Raw genomic sequence first — 16250 nt, forward strand, 5'->3', positions numbered from 1 at the left:
TAACACAATGAAATAGAATGTATCATGAATTAATGCCCATTGGCACTGGGCTCCTTCTGCTGTGCAGTTTTTTAATACTGATAATGACAATCAACGAGTTTCACAAGTGCCTCAGTAAGATGCAGTAATATTAAACGCAGAGGATACATTTATGCCAGTGATTATTGTTATACTGTCTACCTTGTGTTGCTGCACCATTTGTGTTTGACTCAATTGCTTAAAGGGTTATTAAGGCTGCAACTCATTTGCAAGTTTTGTTGGCATATCTATGGTGTTTTGTGTTGTTTGTTTGCCTTAAGGTAACTGGACTTTCCTAAAGGCAAAGCTACAGTATGAAATTGTTTTTTAATGTAGGATGTTAAAGTGTTAGTGTGAAGCAACTGAACTCTCCTAAGATATGGTTTGGTGAAATACACAACGTAATTATCTTTGTGATGTTTAAACTTTAATTCGGAATGGCAATAGGCAGCCTGACATTTTTGCTTGCAGGTCAAAGGCAATCAGCCGAAAACTCTCAAGTCGCATCACTTCTCAGTCGAGGGATCCCTGAATTTAAATGATGAAAAAGGGCATGAGGAAATGAAACAGTCGAAGTGGTAATGGGGAAATGAGGGCAACAGTTGCATGAAAAAGAGCCCTGATAGTAGAAATATGAAAGGCCGAGGTGGCGGTAAAGGAGGGGAGGAGGGAGAGGCGGTTCACAGGGAGCGAAATGACGATGGAAGACGGGGAGCTGATGAAAAGAGGCGCGCACTCACCGGTCTCGCAGCACACGGTGACGCGCAGCTTCATACACGGCAGCGGTGGGCCTTCGTCTGCACGCAGAGCTGAGCCACAACAAGGAAGGACAGAGAAGGACTTCAGTGCAAGGTGCTAATGAAAATTCCCCGCCGGCCTTGAACGCATCACACGAGAGAGTATGAGGACGATCCTAATTTTTGGATCGGGACCACCAGTCAGCTGCACTTTATTTATGTCACTAAATCACGCGTTCTTTAGTTAGCCATGATGATTTTACAGATAAATGCAAATCTTTTGAAATCCATCACATGAGTGATTCCCCCCCACCCCACCCCCAAGCGCTCACGTTCATCTTTACAAGTGAAGCGTAAAAGAAGAAAAAATATATATTCGGCATCCCTCGTACGACACAAACACGCGTGCAAACTGAATAATTTACAAACGCAATAGGCAAGCGGAGCAGTCTGTGCGAGCAACCGTCTATTTCTGTATCGGTATCATATTAAATGACAGGGTATGGCATATAATCATAGAGCGAGCGCATTCTCTTTTCTCAACGGCAAACACTACGGTAGGCGATACAAGAGATTGATCCAATTTTCTCCCTTTACAAAGATAATAATGTTCACCACAGAATAACACTGTCAGAGGGATTAATTTCACAAGATGTACCCAATGCAGTGGGTAATAAGTGAGTGTTAATTTATAAGTAACTTCACTTCATAGAACTGAATGACATTAAGGACATCTATCATGTCATTATAATTCATGGGATAAAATGTGTGGAAAAAGTGAGAATTAACGACGCACGGCATCCTGGCTGGACCAGCTACTATAGCAAAGAAGTATTTGTAAAAGTTTTAACTTTAAGGTCTTATTATTCAGTCTCCAATAATGGTAAAAGTGATGTTAAATGTTCATTTATCCACTTCATGAGTCATAGATATTCATTTTACACCGTTTTGTTAAGCTATAGTTACTCTGAATGTGAGGTATTTTTGTTCATAGTTTGTGGGTTTCTGAAATGGATTAATTGCATTTACATGATTTCCAATGGAAAATATCACTTTGGATTTCATACAATCAGTTTTAGTCAGAGTTCACGGGACGGATGAATCAGGAAAACAGGTCCAGGCTTGGCTCGTCAGGTGAAAGAAGGTTGCCACAGTAACTCAAGATGCTATTTTCAATTTCCGCCGTGCGATTTTAAGTTGAACTCCTCACTTATTTTTATTTTAAGATGACACGGCTATACCATCGGAAGAAGCGCCGTGTGATGAGCCAGAGTTGGCGGCCTGTGTGTGGGAGCAGACGAGCTGAGCCGGTTTCAGACTGAAGCCACTAATGGAATTAGTGTATGTAACACCATTGTTGTCTAATGCCTTTATAGTCTGTCCAGTGGTGCACACTAAACACAAGAGACGCATATTTGGACCAACTTTATCACTCATGTTGGCCAAACACAAACACTCAGAGCCCAAAGTGGTCCAATCCGGCGGAGAGGTGGTGGGTTTTGGGGGGGGGGAGGCTACTTTCCATTGTTGCTTTTCTCTGAAGTGGCCCAACAAGCACAATGGCCCACGGATTGTGTATGTGTTTACATAATATACATGAATGCGGAGCTGCGCTTTTATAGTCCAACAAAGCTCCATTGTCAGGTCTACTACACGAGTAATTTATGGAAAGATGCTTGCTTTTGTTTCCTCTCCCACTATGGTACAGTTTTCCAAATGGTACACATTAACTGTCACACAAGTGCTACATGAAATCAACCACTAATTTCATGGAAAATGTTTCAATAACACTACTTTTTGATCACAAGTGACAAGCATCCGGCCGCTAACGGAGTCGTCTCCATCTTTACTCGATACAGTAAACCCCCACCGATTTGCAACTTAGCATTCAACTCCTCGCAATTTTTTTTATGTCAAAGTATTTGTTGAAAAACAGGCTTATTAGCATATTTTTCTGCTCCTTTTAAGGCACCATGTTAGCAGAGGAATAGCTATCATTAGCCAAGTGGCTTGACAGCCAACAGCAAGGAGGCTCCTTTTTGGGGTCGACGCCGGAGAAAGCAAGGTTGTAAACTTCACAATGATGCAGAGAAAGGTCCGGTTCACTAGTGGCATTGGTGCAAGTTTACGAAATAATCCTTCAACATGACTTAATAAACAGCTTTCAAATGATTTGATATTGGAAGAAAAACTGTTTATGATCAAACTTTCAAGCACTACAACCTTTGTCGTTTGTTAGCTTGACCATTGTAATAGCCACGCAACGGAGCAAAAACAAACATGGCAAAACCTCTAACTAGCAGGTCTCAAACACAAGGTCCGGGGGCCAGATCTGGTCCACCACATCAATCTATGTGGCCTGCGAAAGCAAATCAAGCATGTCAACTTTCATGATGCTTTGTAAAATCTCAACCAAAATTTCAAATCGTCAAATTTAATCAACAACAATGTTGAGATATTAAAAGAATTTTCTCTTTTCTCTTAACATGAACAATAGTTACCCATCAATTACTTATGTACTTTATATGTAATAATACGAAGAGGTGATTAACGTTTATGTTTTCACAGTTTTTACGGCCCACTGAGAGAAAGCGTAACTGTAACGTGGCCCATGACAAAATGATTTTGACACACCCCTGCTCTCTCAAACAAGTTGAGGGAGCTCCCATGGTCATCAGCAGGTCTTAAAAAGTCTTAAACGTAAAAGTCTGAAAATTTTGAAACTTTCACTTATCCTTGTCCTACTTTCAAACAAAAACAAAAAGGTGCAGAGATGTTCTTATAAATTTAGCTACAATTTTAAAATAAATTCTGACCTGATTAAAACAAAAAAATGGCTGATGCAAAATGCCGAATATCGGCGCACATAATCTTTCTCTGTCTAGTATCTACGCATCACTTTTTAAAAAATGGCTCATAGAAAAGTAGTAATTAGCATTCTTGCATGTCACAACGAAGTGTGCATTCAGTGCATTTAGAAAAGCAAAATTAATAAATCTAAATCTAAATCTAATCTAAGCTATATATATTTTGATGCAAGATGAATTTAAAATTATATCCATGTGTTGTGGGATCATAGTTTTGGGTACAGTTCCATTTTAAATAATTGACAGGCAATCAAACTTTTATCGTGGATCAGGGTAGGGCATCCAAATGAAAATCATTTGACACATAACGCTAGTAAATATCTGACTCCAGCTGCAAGTCCTATCAAACCAAAAGGAATGGTCACAAAAAGAAAAACTATGAAATAGAAACCTGCTCAAACCATCACACCAAAATGTTGGTCCAACTTCAACGTTTGGGGCTTTAGAACTTCCAAGTTGTACAGCGCCCACTCTTCTCTCCTTCAGTCTGCCTGTATTGATCTTCAAATTGTTCCTCACTTTGCGGCCTCTCTGTCTTTCACTGTGTGTTACAGCGTGTCACTGATGCACACCATGTATTCTCTTCACTCCTTTCATTCCCTGCCTTGTCTCATGTCCACCCACTTCTCTTGCTCAAACTGACAAGTCGTCTTAAAAAGGGAAAGGAACCTAAAAAAGAAAAAAAAAAAGGTTTTACCGACGACAAGATGTCCTCTATCTGCCATTCTTTTCTGCTGAGGCATGTCGAGGAAGCACAGCTGGATGGAATACAGTGAGAAGAATGTACACCGCAAGTGAGCTTGATTTTGTCTCAGTGTAGCTTCAAAGTTAAGTTTGAGAATTTTTGTCATTTATATTTTTCAGCACTTAAGCAATTTTTACTCTTGTCTGACAGTTAAGAATATACGTTTTGTTTGTTACTCAAAACATTCCTTGTACAGTGGGTTTTATGAGGGAAGCTTGTTGCAGCTCTTCAGCGTTGGCAATTTTTTGTAGGGTAACCTGACCCAAATATTCACTGTTTAAGGGTTTCAAAGGATAAAGAATAGATTCCTGTGAGCATTCTTCTATCGTCTGTCTACATGTGGTGCTGCACCATTTGTGTTCAAAAGGGTTATAACTACAGCAGAATCAATACGAGTTTCGTTAGGCCCTCTATGGTGTTATTCATTGTGGGTTAGTATTTAGCTAGCATACTTTTGTACGGCAGTGTTAGGTGGTTTGGTTAAACACACAATGTGTAAACCTCTGGTTGATGTTTCGGTTTACAGTAAACTTATACTGGAAATGGTAGTAACCAGATTGCAGAAAGCACATAACTCAAATTATTGTTTGTATCAAGATCAAAAACAAACAAAAAAGCCAAGTGACGATTCGTATTTGAAAAGAAAAAAAAATCTAAGTTGGGCTGTCTATGATTGATGTTATTAGCTCACACAATAGCCATGTAATATAATTTGAATACGAAATAAAATGTAAAAGAATTAGAACATAGTTTTTTCCTCAAGTAAAAAAATATATATTTAGAACCGAGTCAGTTAATAGGCTGTAAAAAGCATTCCAGGTTATTCAAGCACAGCATATTTTCTTGAATAGATCATCAGGACTCAAAGTGATTCTAAACAATGGCATGCCTTCATGTTCCTTGGATCAGTGCCCACGCACAGTCATACACACGCCTCATACTTACAGCTATAATAGTAGTGCCGCCCTGGCAGAAACTCAAATCCCAGTGAGAAAGGGGTGAATCTTTGGATCTTCTCTGAGAAGCGCACCGAGCCGAACGGAGCAAAGGGGGTGTTGCATTCCCACCGCTTGATGGCTGCTGTCGTCTCCACGCAGCCTTGGAAGGCGGCCTCTTCTGTCAAGTAGAGGGCCAGTGTCTCCGGCTGCCTGGGGCCCAGCATCTGCTTGCTGGGGTAGTAAGGACAGTAGAAGTCCAAATAGTCGTTCAGATTCACCTGGATGGACAGTTCGCCTGCTGTTAACCTGGAAGAAAGAATGACAAAAACAGGATTATTTATAACTCGAGGCCAAATGGCCATAATTATTAAAAGGTTGAACATTATGTGGATCCATTTAAATCAAGTTTAAGAACAACTGAAGCAAAATAGCAAGAAGTACTTGGTGCGATTTGCTATGGGAGAGTTGGTCACAATAGCTAGGTAGGTAGCGAGCTAGCTAGCTAGGTAACTGCCCCGCTGATTCAGTCTCAATTAGTATGTTCTGTAAATTAGGGGAACATGAAATCAGCTACACGTTAAGTAGTTGTACTAAACAAAACAAAAAAAAGACATTCGTCTGCCCCTTTAAAACAAATACATAAAGAAACCAATACATCCCCCCATCCGCCCTCCCCAAGTCAATCAAGGAAATTTTGTCATCCAGTATCCGAGGCATCCTGGATTTCTTAATTTCAAATCCACCATTTTTCATGCTAATGCTAAAGCTAATTGCTAAACATTAAGTCGTTTCACACAATATCTACAAAATATTCAAATGCCCAGTTGAAGTATTTTAGTGTTAAAAATACTTTTTGTACAATGAGCCTCATAGGACCGAAAATGTTATTGGGCCTGGCAAAAGTTAGCTTAGAAATTAAAATGAGGTTCTTCATTTTTCTCATGCTGCTGTGCTTTTAGTACAATGTGTCTCATAGGACCTAAAACAAATCTATATATTTATTTGCCTAGCTAAAGTTACCTTAGTTAAATATATATGTATTTAACTAAGGTAACTTTAGCAAGGCAATGTTTTATTTTCAGAAGATGTTAAGCTTTTCCTCAAGTGCCCTCGCGCCCAGCAGTTGAGGCCTGCCTCAGATACCAAAACCCCACTTAATGTGTGTGTGTCTATGATTCAATCTATTATCACGTGCCATTTGAAATCAGCAGGGTTCTTGTTTTGACAACACAGTTAATGCCTTACTTTTCAAGATCATGTGTGCCCGGCAGAACGTGTAACCATCTGAATGTTATCCTCCAAATCTTATGGATCGGGCTCGATGCAATTTAAAATCAATAGGGCTCCTGCTTTGGCACAGATCCATTACCCCTATAAGTCTGATGGGAGACAAGTTGGAAATTGTGAGCGGCCAAGCGCTAGAAAGCAATGTGTATCAATTTGAATCGCAGCCAGGGCTCTCTCCTCGCTTTTGTGACGCATATCATTTAAAATCAATAGGGATTTTTTTGGGGGGGCCTTGGCATGAAGGAATGATCCCTCAAGTCTGCAAAAGGTCGGTTAAGAATTGCCACAATGGACTGAGGCTTTGCTTAGACACTTATACAGGGTAATAGGAGACTGAATGGAAAGAGAAAGCAATTAAGCAGATAAAGGGTATTCAGGGATTCCTAAATGCTTCGTGGAATGTTGGTACCTCCGGCTCAGGAATGGATTTCTTTTTTGGTCTGTTGGAAAGGCAATATTTTAGAGTTACCAAAGTGTCAGGAAAGTGACGCTAAAACACACATCAATGCTAATCATGACCACTGAGAGGAGTTCAAGTTAAAAAAAAAAAAAAAAAACTGCCTGGATTGCTTGATTCGATCTGTAAAGTGCAAATAAGCACAGACGAGAGTGTACATGCAGAAATGATTGGCATGTACGAGCACAGCCTCCGTCGAGGTTGACTGGCTTTCGGCACAATAACAACCCGTGGACAAGACGGCATGATTACAACAGAAGAGGTGCATAATGTAGATTTCCGATTCCTGCCTTCCTGTAAGCTACAGTCTATTAAAGAGTTACCGGTGTATAATCGAATATGGGCCATGACTGAGGCAAGGCTGAAGAAAGTTGGTTGAGGAATAAAAAAGGACGAGTGTGAAAAGGAGAAACGGGAAAAGACAAGAAATGGAAAACGTTATGGTGAGAGTCACTGAGAGGGATGAGGCAATGTGACTGACACTTCAAAACAGCAATTGTGGGAAATGGTGGGGCTCTGACTTGATAAAAAAAAAAAAAAAAAGGCAGTTTAAAGTGTTGCAAGAGGTAGGATTCTTGTTGAAGTGAAAAAGCAAACAGTAGGTGTTGACACAACCTGTGGGACGTCGCTCCATTCACTTAAAATGATTAAATTCCGGCTGATCTACAAAACTGCTCATTATTTTTTTCTATCAGTCACGAGGTAGCCACATAAGAGAGTAGGGACGCACCAAGACCGACACTGGTGCCGTTACCTGTGCTCACCGAATGGAGTGAGGTTCCACAGTGTGCGCATGCCTATGAACTGTATGTTCCTTTGTGATGCGTCTCCCTGGTTACAAAAAATATATACATTTTTTTCAGTCGCATGGAAGTTAAGGAAGCTAACATTTTAACTGAATAGAGTGAAATTTCACTGACTGAGTCAATGCTTGTTTATTCCTGCGCCTTTGGTACCTCCTGGAGCAAGTGTTTTTTTTTTTTTTTGGGACCACTGGGTATTGCCTCAACCCAACCACAATCGTATCTCCTGCAAATGCAGTTTAGTTTCTTCGCTCACAGCAACACCATTCACCACATTTCCTGTCCCTAAGTTTTAAGCACAGAACCTCATCCTTCACATTGGTGCAATGGTCTTGTACCGATGGAGTCATTCATGTCGACACTGTGCATCTGTGCTCCTACTTGTAAAAATGTGCCGAAAATACAGCAGTGATACCAATTCACTAGCCTGACATACTGTTTACCCTACGGATAAAAGCCATATGGACATACTTTATGTTGCTGTGGCGGGCTGTCCGGCGAAGTTTCCCCAACGCGGTATCTTGAATAAATTGTGCCCTCTTGTATAAAGAGATGCCAGTCAATCAATGGATTTGCATGCGGTTGCCAGCAATGCCGAGCATTTAAAACACCCATCCATCCATTCTCTATACTGTTTGTGGATCAATGAAATCTGGATTGACCGTGGACTTATTCACATGTCAATCTTAGCGCTGACAGAGAAAGACGACTATTCAACTTCACATTCACACCTCTGGGCAACGTAGAGGCTGGACTTTTGAGATAGACATGCTCACCACATGCAAAACAGTCAACATAAAAGCAACTACCTCTAATTAGGAAATGAGAACGAACCAACAGGTAAAAAAAAGAAAAAAAAGAAAAGTTAACCGTTTTAATTAGTGACCCCAGAGAGTCAACAAGTGCAGACTATCAGACAGAACAACCAAGTGGAAGACTTTAATTAGAGTTCTATTTGAATGGAGAACAAGGGTGGGAGAGGAAAAAAAAAACCAAAAACAAACAAACAAAAAAAAATACAGAGAGGGTCCGGATGTGGCTCACGAAGGGTCAGGTCTGTCAGTGGGAGCCTTTTTAGAGGGGTGACAGAGCGGAGGAGAGAGGGGAAAGTCAGCCAGGGAGAACGAACGTGCGGAATGGAAGGAGGAGGAGGATGTGGATGACCAAGGACTTGAGTAAAAAGGAAGGCAAACAGAGCTTCCCTGCTTTGCTAACGGCACGCTCATCTCTCATGCGTGTCTTCCGAGAATGCATCCTCTCTATCCCAGGGCTCGTCAAAAGGTTCACCCCCCCCCCCCCCAAAAAAAAGAGAAAGTGATTTTTGAATCCTGGATAAAAATCAGAAATTCATAAAAAATGTACTAGGATGAATGGTTCTTAAAAGATTAAATGCAATTATATGATGCTAAAAGTGAAATACAACTGAACTGTGCTGAGGCAGCGATTCTTTTGCATACCACGAAATAGCATCATGCACCATATGCATGCCAGCAATTACAGCGACAACATGTTCTACCGTTGTCAACCTGTCAGCCATCTTCCCCCTAAACACCCCCCCTCCCCCACACACACACACCAAGTCCTCGCCAAGGCCTGGTTGGTTCACGATCACCCCAATTACACTCGGCTCCTGCCTGCCAGGCAGCCAGCGTGCAGCAGAGTGGTGACAGCGCAGCCACATTATGGGTGGTGCGGTTTGGTGACGGTGCGTCATCTTGAGTATGCCCCTGGCATTTTTTTTTTTTTTTTTATGTCCAAATGCAATTATAACTCAAAAGTGAAATTTTCAAACCAGACTTTGGATAAGATGATTGACCACCTCAGAACAGAGTCCCATAATTTCCCGGTTTTATGAGTTTGTTTTTCTTTTTTCCTTTTAAATACATTTTTTGCTCTGGCGGTTTGGTGGTCTAGTGCAGTATTTCACAATTTGTAATGAGCCAAGGGACATATTCCAGATTCTAAATATATCACAACACCAAACAAACCCCCCCTCCCCCCAAAATCAAATATATATTATATATAGATCTTACTGAAATAATGCTGATCTTGCTGGTCTCACTTACAAGCTCATTCAGAACGAAATCTAAGCCTGTTCAGTTAATTATAAAACATATAGAAAGGTTAATTGCCCATTGCGCCATCTAGTGGAAGAGCTTTTAATCATCCTGCCTGCCACTCTTCATCACTGACATAGATGAGCAAAGACGGATTATTTGTAGGGCCCGAGCGATTAATCGACCTTCTGATTAAATCATCCGATTATGGCCTTTCAAATTTAATTTGACCTAAGGTCACGGTTGATTAAAAAACAAACAAACACAATTGTGCAATAAAAACAACATGTGTTAAAATTGACACACAAACCTCAGGTAACACAAACACACCTATGACAAGGATTGAGATCCCAAATTCATGAATGAAACGCATTGCATTCTGGGAATTGAAAAGGTCAGCTCGCGAATAGTGAAAATCTGCATATAACTGAGGGCCACTGAAATGCATTCAGGGGATTTTTTTTTTAATTTCATGTTCCGTACATTTTTTTAATTAAATCGGCCGATTGACTGCCAAAATCCAGATCGTCGGGCCATAATTATTTGTAGCAAATAAATCCTTTTCATTAAAATAAAATTAAAGTAGACAATAGCGAGCTGTGGTAAATCATAATGTGTGCTATTCATTTTCGCTTTTTTAATTTCATTTTCACAAAATGTATCCATTTACTACAAATAAGGTATCTTTGACCAGTTTTGGGGAATCACTGCTCTCGTGGTTTGAATATTTGCCTCACCGTTCTGAGTTTTCTGACTCTTATCTCGTTTGGAGCCTTGCTGTATGGAGTTCGCTGGTATGTGCCCCTGGATCATTTTGATTTTCTCCTCCAGAATTCCCAAAACATGCATTTCACATTCATTGAAGACTCTTCCTTGTCCATCCGGTGTGAAAATTGAGGGCTTGGTCCCAATCCCCCACCGCAAATAACAAAGCTTCCCTGTGCTTGGTTTTTAGCAAAAGACCAACTGGAGCATCATAGGTAAGCCCTGAATGTGTGTCAGTGTTACTGTGCGTACACACAGCGGTGGTAATGCGGAGTGTGCGTGTACCATTCTAATGATGTGCAGAGGTTCCACCGTGGCGGGGACCTTTGATCGTTTAATATGAGAGAATAATTAAAGGAGCAACAATCCCACAACATGCTGTCAGGAATACAGAACAGATAGTCAAAACGCATCATCCCTATCATGCACACTGAACACCAGCCGACCGCCATCAACTCGTGGGCTAAAAAAAAAAAAAAATCTACAGTGAGAAACTGCAAAATCCCCGGGGGCAAGAGAATGCTTTTTCGTGCATACGTGCTAAAGTTAAAGTTTGTGCGGGGATGGTGGGAGGCGCGGAAGACTCAGTGGCGCCGACAGTTGCGTCGTGGTCAAGCACAGCAGAAGGGGGAGAGACTGACTAACTCTACTGTTAACTCAGCCGCTGTGGTCACTGCTGCGCCTTGGCTGAGGCATCACTTAACCGGAGTATGCTGCGGCGGACGAGAGTTACTATATTAGGACGTCAGATAAGGACAAAGGCGCAGCACGAGTACACTGGTGCCATAGAGATACGAGTGACCCGAGTAAAAAATTCCGTGAACTCAAGACACTTTGCAAGAAGCAGCAATTTTTGCAGAAAATAAACAATTTAACAAAAGGGGAGGGAGAGGAAAGAGGCTTCAAGGTGTTTCATGCCACTCCCAGTTGAAATTCACTGTCAAACTAAACATAAAACAAAGGCTATTTAAAATAATGACAACTTTTCTGCTTCATGCAACACATAATGGGAAAAAATTACTGTATTGTGACATTGATATTGCGATGATACTGTATTGTTGTTATTTTACAATACAGTATTATAATGATGTGATATTGTAAAATTGTACTGTAATTAGAGGAATGCATCGTTATTTAGCTTGTGTTTCCCCACCAGCAAGTAGCATTTTGACAGTATTGTTTATTTCAAGGCCCAGAATTGTTTTTCCCTTTACGGAGCAGATTTGCAAAGCAATGGCTTCATTACTAATTTTGTGGAGCATCCACAACCCCCCCCCCCCAAGCCCCCTAAAAAACAACTGAGACAGAATCATTTTGACTAAATTGCGCTATCAAGCGCTTAATCAACAATAAATCAACAGAATCCTAAGCGATCAAATAGATTATGGTTATCACTCATCCCTTGTCCTAATCATCTTAGGTCGTATTTGAACGGCTCCCTCCTGTTACCAATTCTTCAACATCTAAATCCTTCATGAGTGAGATGTGAAATGACCTTGGGAATTTTGAACAACAGACAACTTCAACTCAAATCTAATCTGAATAAATTCTTCAAATTAGAACATGAGCAGAGACAGCAAATGTTTTTTTTTGGGTGGGGGGGAATCAAATTAAGAGTCAATTAACTCAGGAATTCTCTCGAGAGATTTGGGAACACGTCAAGGTCACACGTCAAAGCTAATAATCAGATCATTTTCGGAAATGTAACCCTGAAACTGAAGCGAGTCCTTCCCGTTCATCAGCAGGAGGCTCAAAACAAATAAAGGCGAAGGGATTAAGCAGGTGGTGCACTTGCAAGCGGGCTACTATTTCAACCCTACTGCGCTTACAAGAAGGGTGCTTTGAGGAAATCACAGGAACAGCTCAGCATCAAACCACTTTTTTTTTTTTTTTTTTTAAACGCAGTGACACACACCAAAAACAACGCACACTCCCCCAAGCTAGGCGGAAATGTTATAGCCACAAAAAAAAAAAAAAAAAAAAAAAAATGCTGGCCTTTGCCATAATGTCAAAGCGATTTGGGTTGGGTTGTTCAGGCAACCCCAAAAATGTCAGTTTTAAACTAATTTTAGTGCACTACATGGGACTCTTGTTGGTTGTCAGATGGGAAAAAAAACAAAAAAGATTCAATGCGGGGAAAGTCGAAAAAGATTCCCATCCTGTCTTCTATGCAGACTCAATGACCCTACAGTATACTCAACAGGATTTCCTTCATCAGAATAACTGTTGCCGAGTCCGAGAAGTCTGCCGCTCTTTTTCCTTTGCAGTGTTTCTGTACAATTGACATGTAAATGGGAGTAGAATCAGGTCAACCCCGCCTCACCTCCTTCCCTTCTTATCAGCTGCGCACCCCCTCCCACAGACACTGAGCCTTCGCCGAGCCCAAACACCAGTGTTGTGTCTAACCTGGTGCTTACGCCTCTCGACCCGCACAAACAAGGAACTCACCCACCCCCACCCCGGACCATCTGGGGACCCCCTGCCGTCCAACCGCCTACGGAAAATCTCTTGCTACACCCCCCTTCCTCCCTCCAAACACACACATATGCCTTCATAAGATTCTTAGCTTTACCCAGCGAGGCAATCACACAATCACGACGCGCAGGAAAGAACAAACCGTTTCCTGATTTTATTTATTTATTTATTTATTTAAATCCCAACATGACTGTGCGCGCTTCCACCAAGTTTGGCAGGAAGTGCATTTATACCGCATTCCTGGAAACCAAAACGTTGGAAATGCCAGTCATCCGACTGGAAAAGTGCAACGCGCGCAACTCCAAGTTGAAGGCCACAGTTCACAAAGCTGCAACTATACCCAAGGAAAGAATATTCAAGCACGGGGGCAAAGTATGGCCACTTTTGGCCTAGTTCAATCTTCCATCAGGGAAACAGAGCATTTAATTTTTTTCTTTTAATTAATGAATTAAATTGGATATATTTGGGTCTCTTAATATGTGCAATACATCAACATACAATTGTAATATTAAAAATTTTATGGAATCATTTCCAATCTTATATTAACATTCCAATAATTTATTTTTACCTGGCTCATCTGTTAGATTTTGTGTGCCCCCCTTGATAAACCATATATACCTGTATTTATTGACTAGGTAGCATAACTTAAAAATTGGAACCTTGTGGGACACTGGGAGATTTCAGATTTGATCATATTTTCCAACTTTTTGACAAGGGGTTGTCCCCTTAATATATTTGAATTTTTTTGAATTTGAATTTTTTTTTTTGAACTTCAAATTTTTGTTTTAAAACTAATATATATATATATAATATATATATATATATATTTTTTTAAATAAAAAGACAAATTATAAAAACGGATGAAATTGCTCAGGCCTAATTTTGATACCGAAATCATCTTGAGAATCGTGGCTCATGGGCGACTTTCTACTCCAAATATAAACCAGAATGTCATTTGTCAAATGTCTTTGTCGTACGAGTACGGTTGCCACGCACTCGCTGCTGCGATTTCAAATCCAAAAGAAGATCTTATTTTCTGCCTGTTGTCCATTCTCTGCGACTCAGCAGCATATCAATAGTGAGGAAAATATCATATTCCGGCTTGCCATCAGTATCAAAACCAGCCCATCAGGAGCGTTTTGATACGGCTACAGGTGTCCACCAACCACAAGAAACACTTTTCACGATGTGCATATGTGTGTGTGTGTGTGTGTGTGTGTGTGTGTGTGGTCAAGCCTATAATCTCAGTTTTTCAGGCCCTTTTTTTTCCCTCCCCAAAGACGATTTTACCCACTCTGATGTAAATGGTCTCAAGACAAGGCTGGCAGTCTTTCAATTGTTTCTATTTTCACAGTTTGACCATGGCATTGGGAGACGTGCTGCCCGCGTGACCTCCGCCAGCAATAACTTCTGCTTCATTTCACTTCCAATCCAAGCAACAAACAAACAAACAAACAAGACAAAGTTTGAGAGAAAGCGGAAAATATTGGAGACGTGCACAGGCAAGAATTTGGCAGAAGTCGTGGGGGTTAAATAAGGTCAGTTTTGCCGTTACCAGGACAACAACCAAGCCCCGCCCATACACTTTACTCGTTCTCTATCTTTTTCTTTGCCTTCTCACAAACCACCGTTAGAATGCCCAAAGCTCAAAGTAATAAGTACATGTACCTTTGCCACCAATGTTTCATGCTTGCACATGATGCTGTCACAGACAAGTCGAGACAAATTGAACCGAGTGTAAACACCAGCCTTAAATCTCTTTGGTTCAGTCAATGACAAGAAACATACGTAAAAACCCAACTGTCATATGGTGAGCTGATTTAAGCAGAAAAAAAGAAAATAAAATACAGTGAACGATCAGAATCTACTACAAAATACGCGGTTCTGCTTCTTCTAGTCAGGTTTGCGACATCCATTTTGACTTGGGTGGTCACAACTCCAATCAGTCCAAAATCGGGCATACTTAATTCAGTTGCTCAAAATGCTTTTAGTTGCGTAGAACCCATTCATCTATTCTTGAAGCAATTGAGCCCAAATTGGCTTGCACTAAATAGCTGCAATCAGCACATCCTGGTGATTCACTCAACTATTTTGCAATCGAATGTAAAACCACGATCTGAATCATGCACAATTAAAAAAAAAAAAATAGCAATTCACTGATTCTGAATTTAATTCAATGTTCATCCCTCGGAGTTCCCAGTTGGAAAACTATAAAACATCATCCAGATAAGAATTAAGCATTGCTAACTATCATGTTAGTGCAAACAGAATTGACTGTGAATAATAAAACCAATTTTCGTGGAGTACCGATTTGAAGCCTTTTTTGTTCCGTCATCGACATTACAACTTGCATGAATTTATCTTTTTTTTTTTTATTTTTACTGTAACTAATGACCCAGTGATAATCTTTTAAAAGAGTAGATGCACACACAAAACACAAATACCGTATTTTCTGCACGATAAAGGCGCTCCTAAATTCATGACATTTTTTCAAAATTGGAGAGTGCGCCTTTCATATGGATCAATATTCTGATTTCTTGGACATGTTCTTTGAAGCTCTTCATTACAGCTGCAGCAGTTGCGAAAGCGTTATATAAAGCTGTATTGTATGGTATTCTCTTTAGCATAGTTCTATCTAGTGGATGGATAACGCAATAGCAGCAACAATTGTAGCTTCTATTCGATGCTCATTAGAACGCGGTGCGCCCGATACAGTGGTACCTCTACTTAGGAAATGAATTGGTTCTGGAAGAAATTTCTTCACTCGAAAATTTTCCAAGTAGAGATGCGTTTTCCATGTAAATGCCTTAATTTGTTCCAAGGCAGGAAACCCAAGTCACAGAAAGGAGTAATGCGTAGCCAATATGCCTTGAGTTCATGATGGATGATTTTAAAAGGGCAACAAAAAACATGTTTTATGTTCCTAAAGCGGCCAAGTCCAAAGAATGACTCGATTCGTTCGACTTTTTAGCACATCACTAAACACAGACACACAGCACTTGAGAGTGAAAAGACTGTGGCCAATGCAAAGATGGCAAAAGGACGATAAATCTCACTCGTCTTTGAGAATAGCCCTGAGTAGGTCACATGTCAGATAACAG

At 40.5% G+C, this 16250-nt stretch overlaps 1 protein-coding gene across 2 annotated transcripts in view; it reads right to left on the reverse strand.

Annotated features, from left to right (window-relative positions):
* Positions 1 to 23: 23 nt before the first annotated feature.
* efna4 (ephrin A4) overlaps positions 24 to 16250 on the reverse strand; it is a 31423-nt gene continuing 15196 nt past the window's right edge. For both annotated transcript variants that reach the window (XM_019878570.1, XM_019878571.1), the window contains exons 2-3: positions 5313 to 5611; positions 24 to 827 (exon numbers count right to left, since the gene is read on the reverse strand). In XM_019878570.1, the coding sequence (XP_019734129.1) occupies positions 553 to 827; positions 5313 to 5611 (574 nt within the window). In that variant the 3' untranslated portion in view covers positions 24 to 552. The remainder of the gene's footprint in view (positions 828 to 5312; positions 5612 to 16250) is intronic.

Source organism: Hippocampus comes, unplaced genomic scaffold, assembly GCF_001891065.2.
Source record: "Hippocampus comes isolate QL1 unplaced genomic scaffold, H_comes_QL1_v1.1 scaffold315, whole genome shotgun sequence".
Classification (NCBI taxonomy): domain Eukaryota; kingdom Metazoa; phylum Chordata; class Actinopteri; order Syngnathiformes; family Syngnathidae; genus Hippocampus; species Hippocampus comes.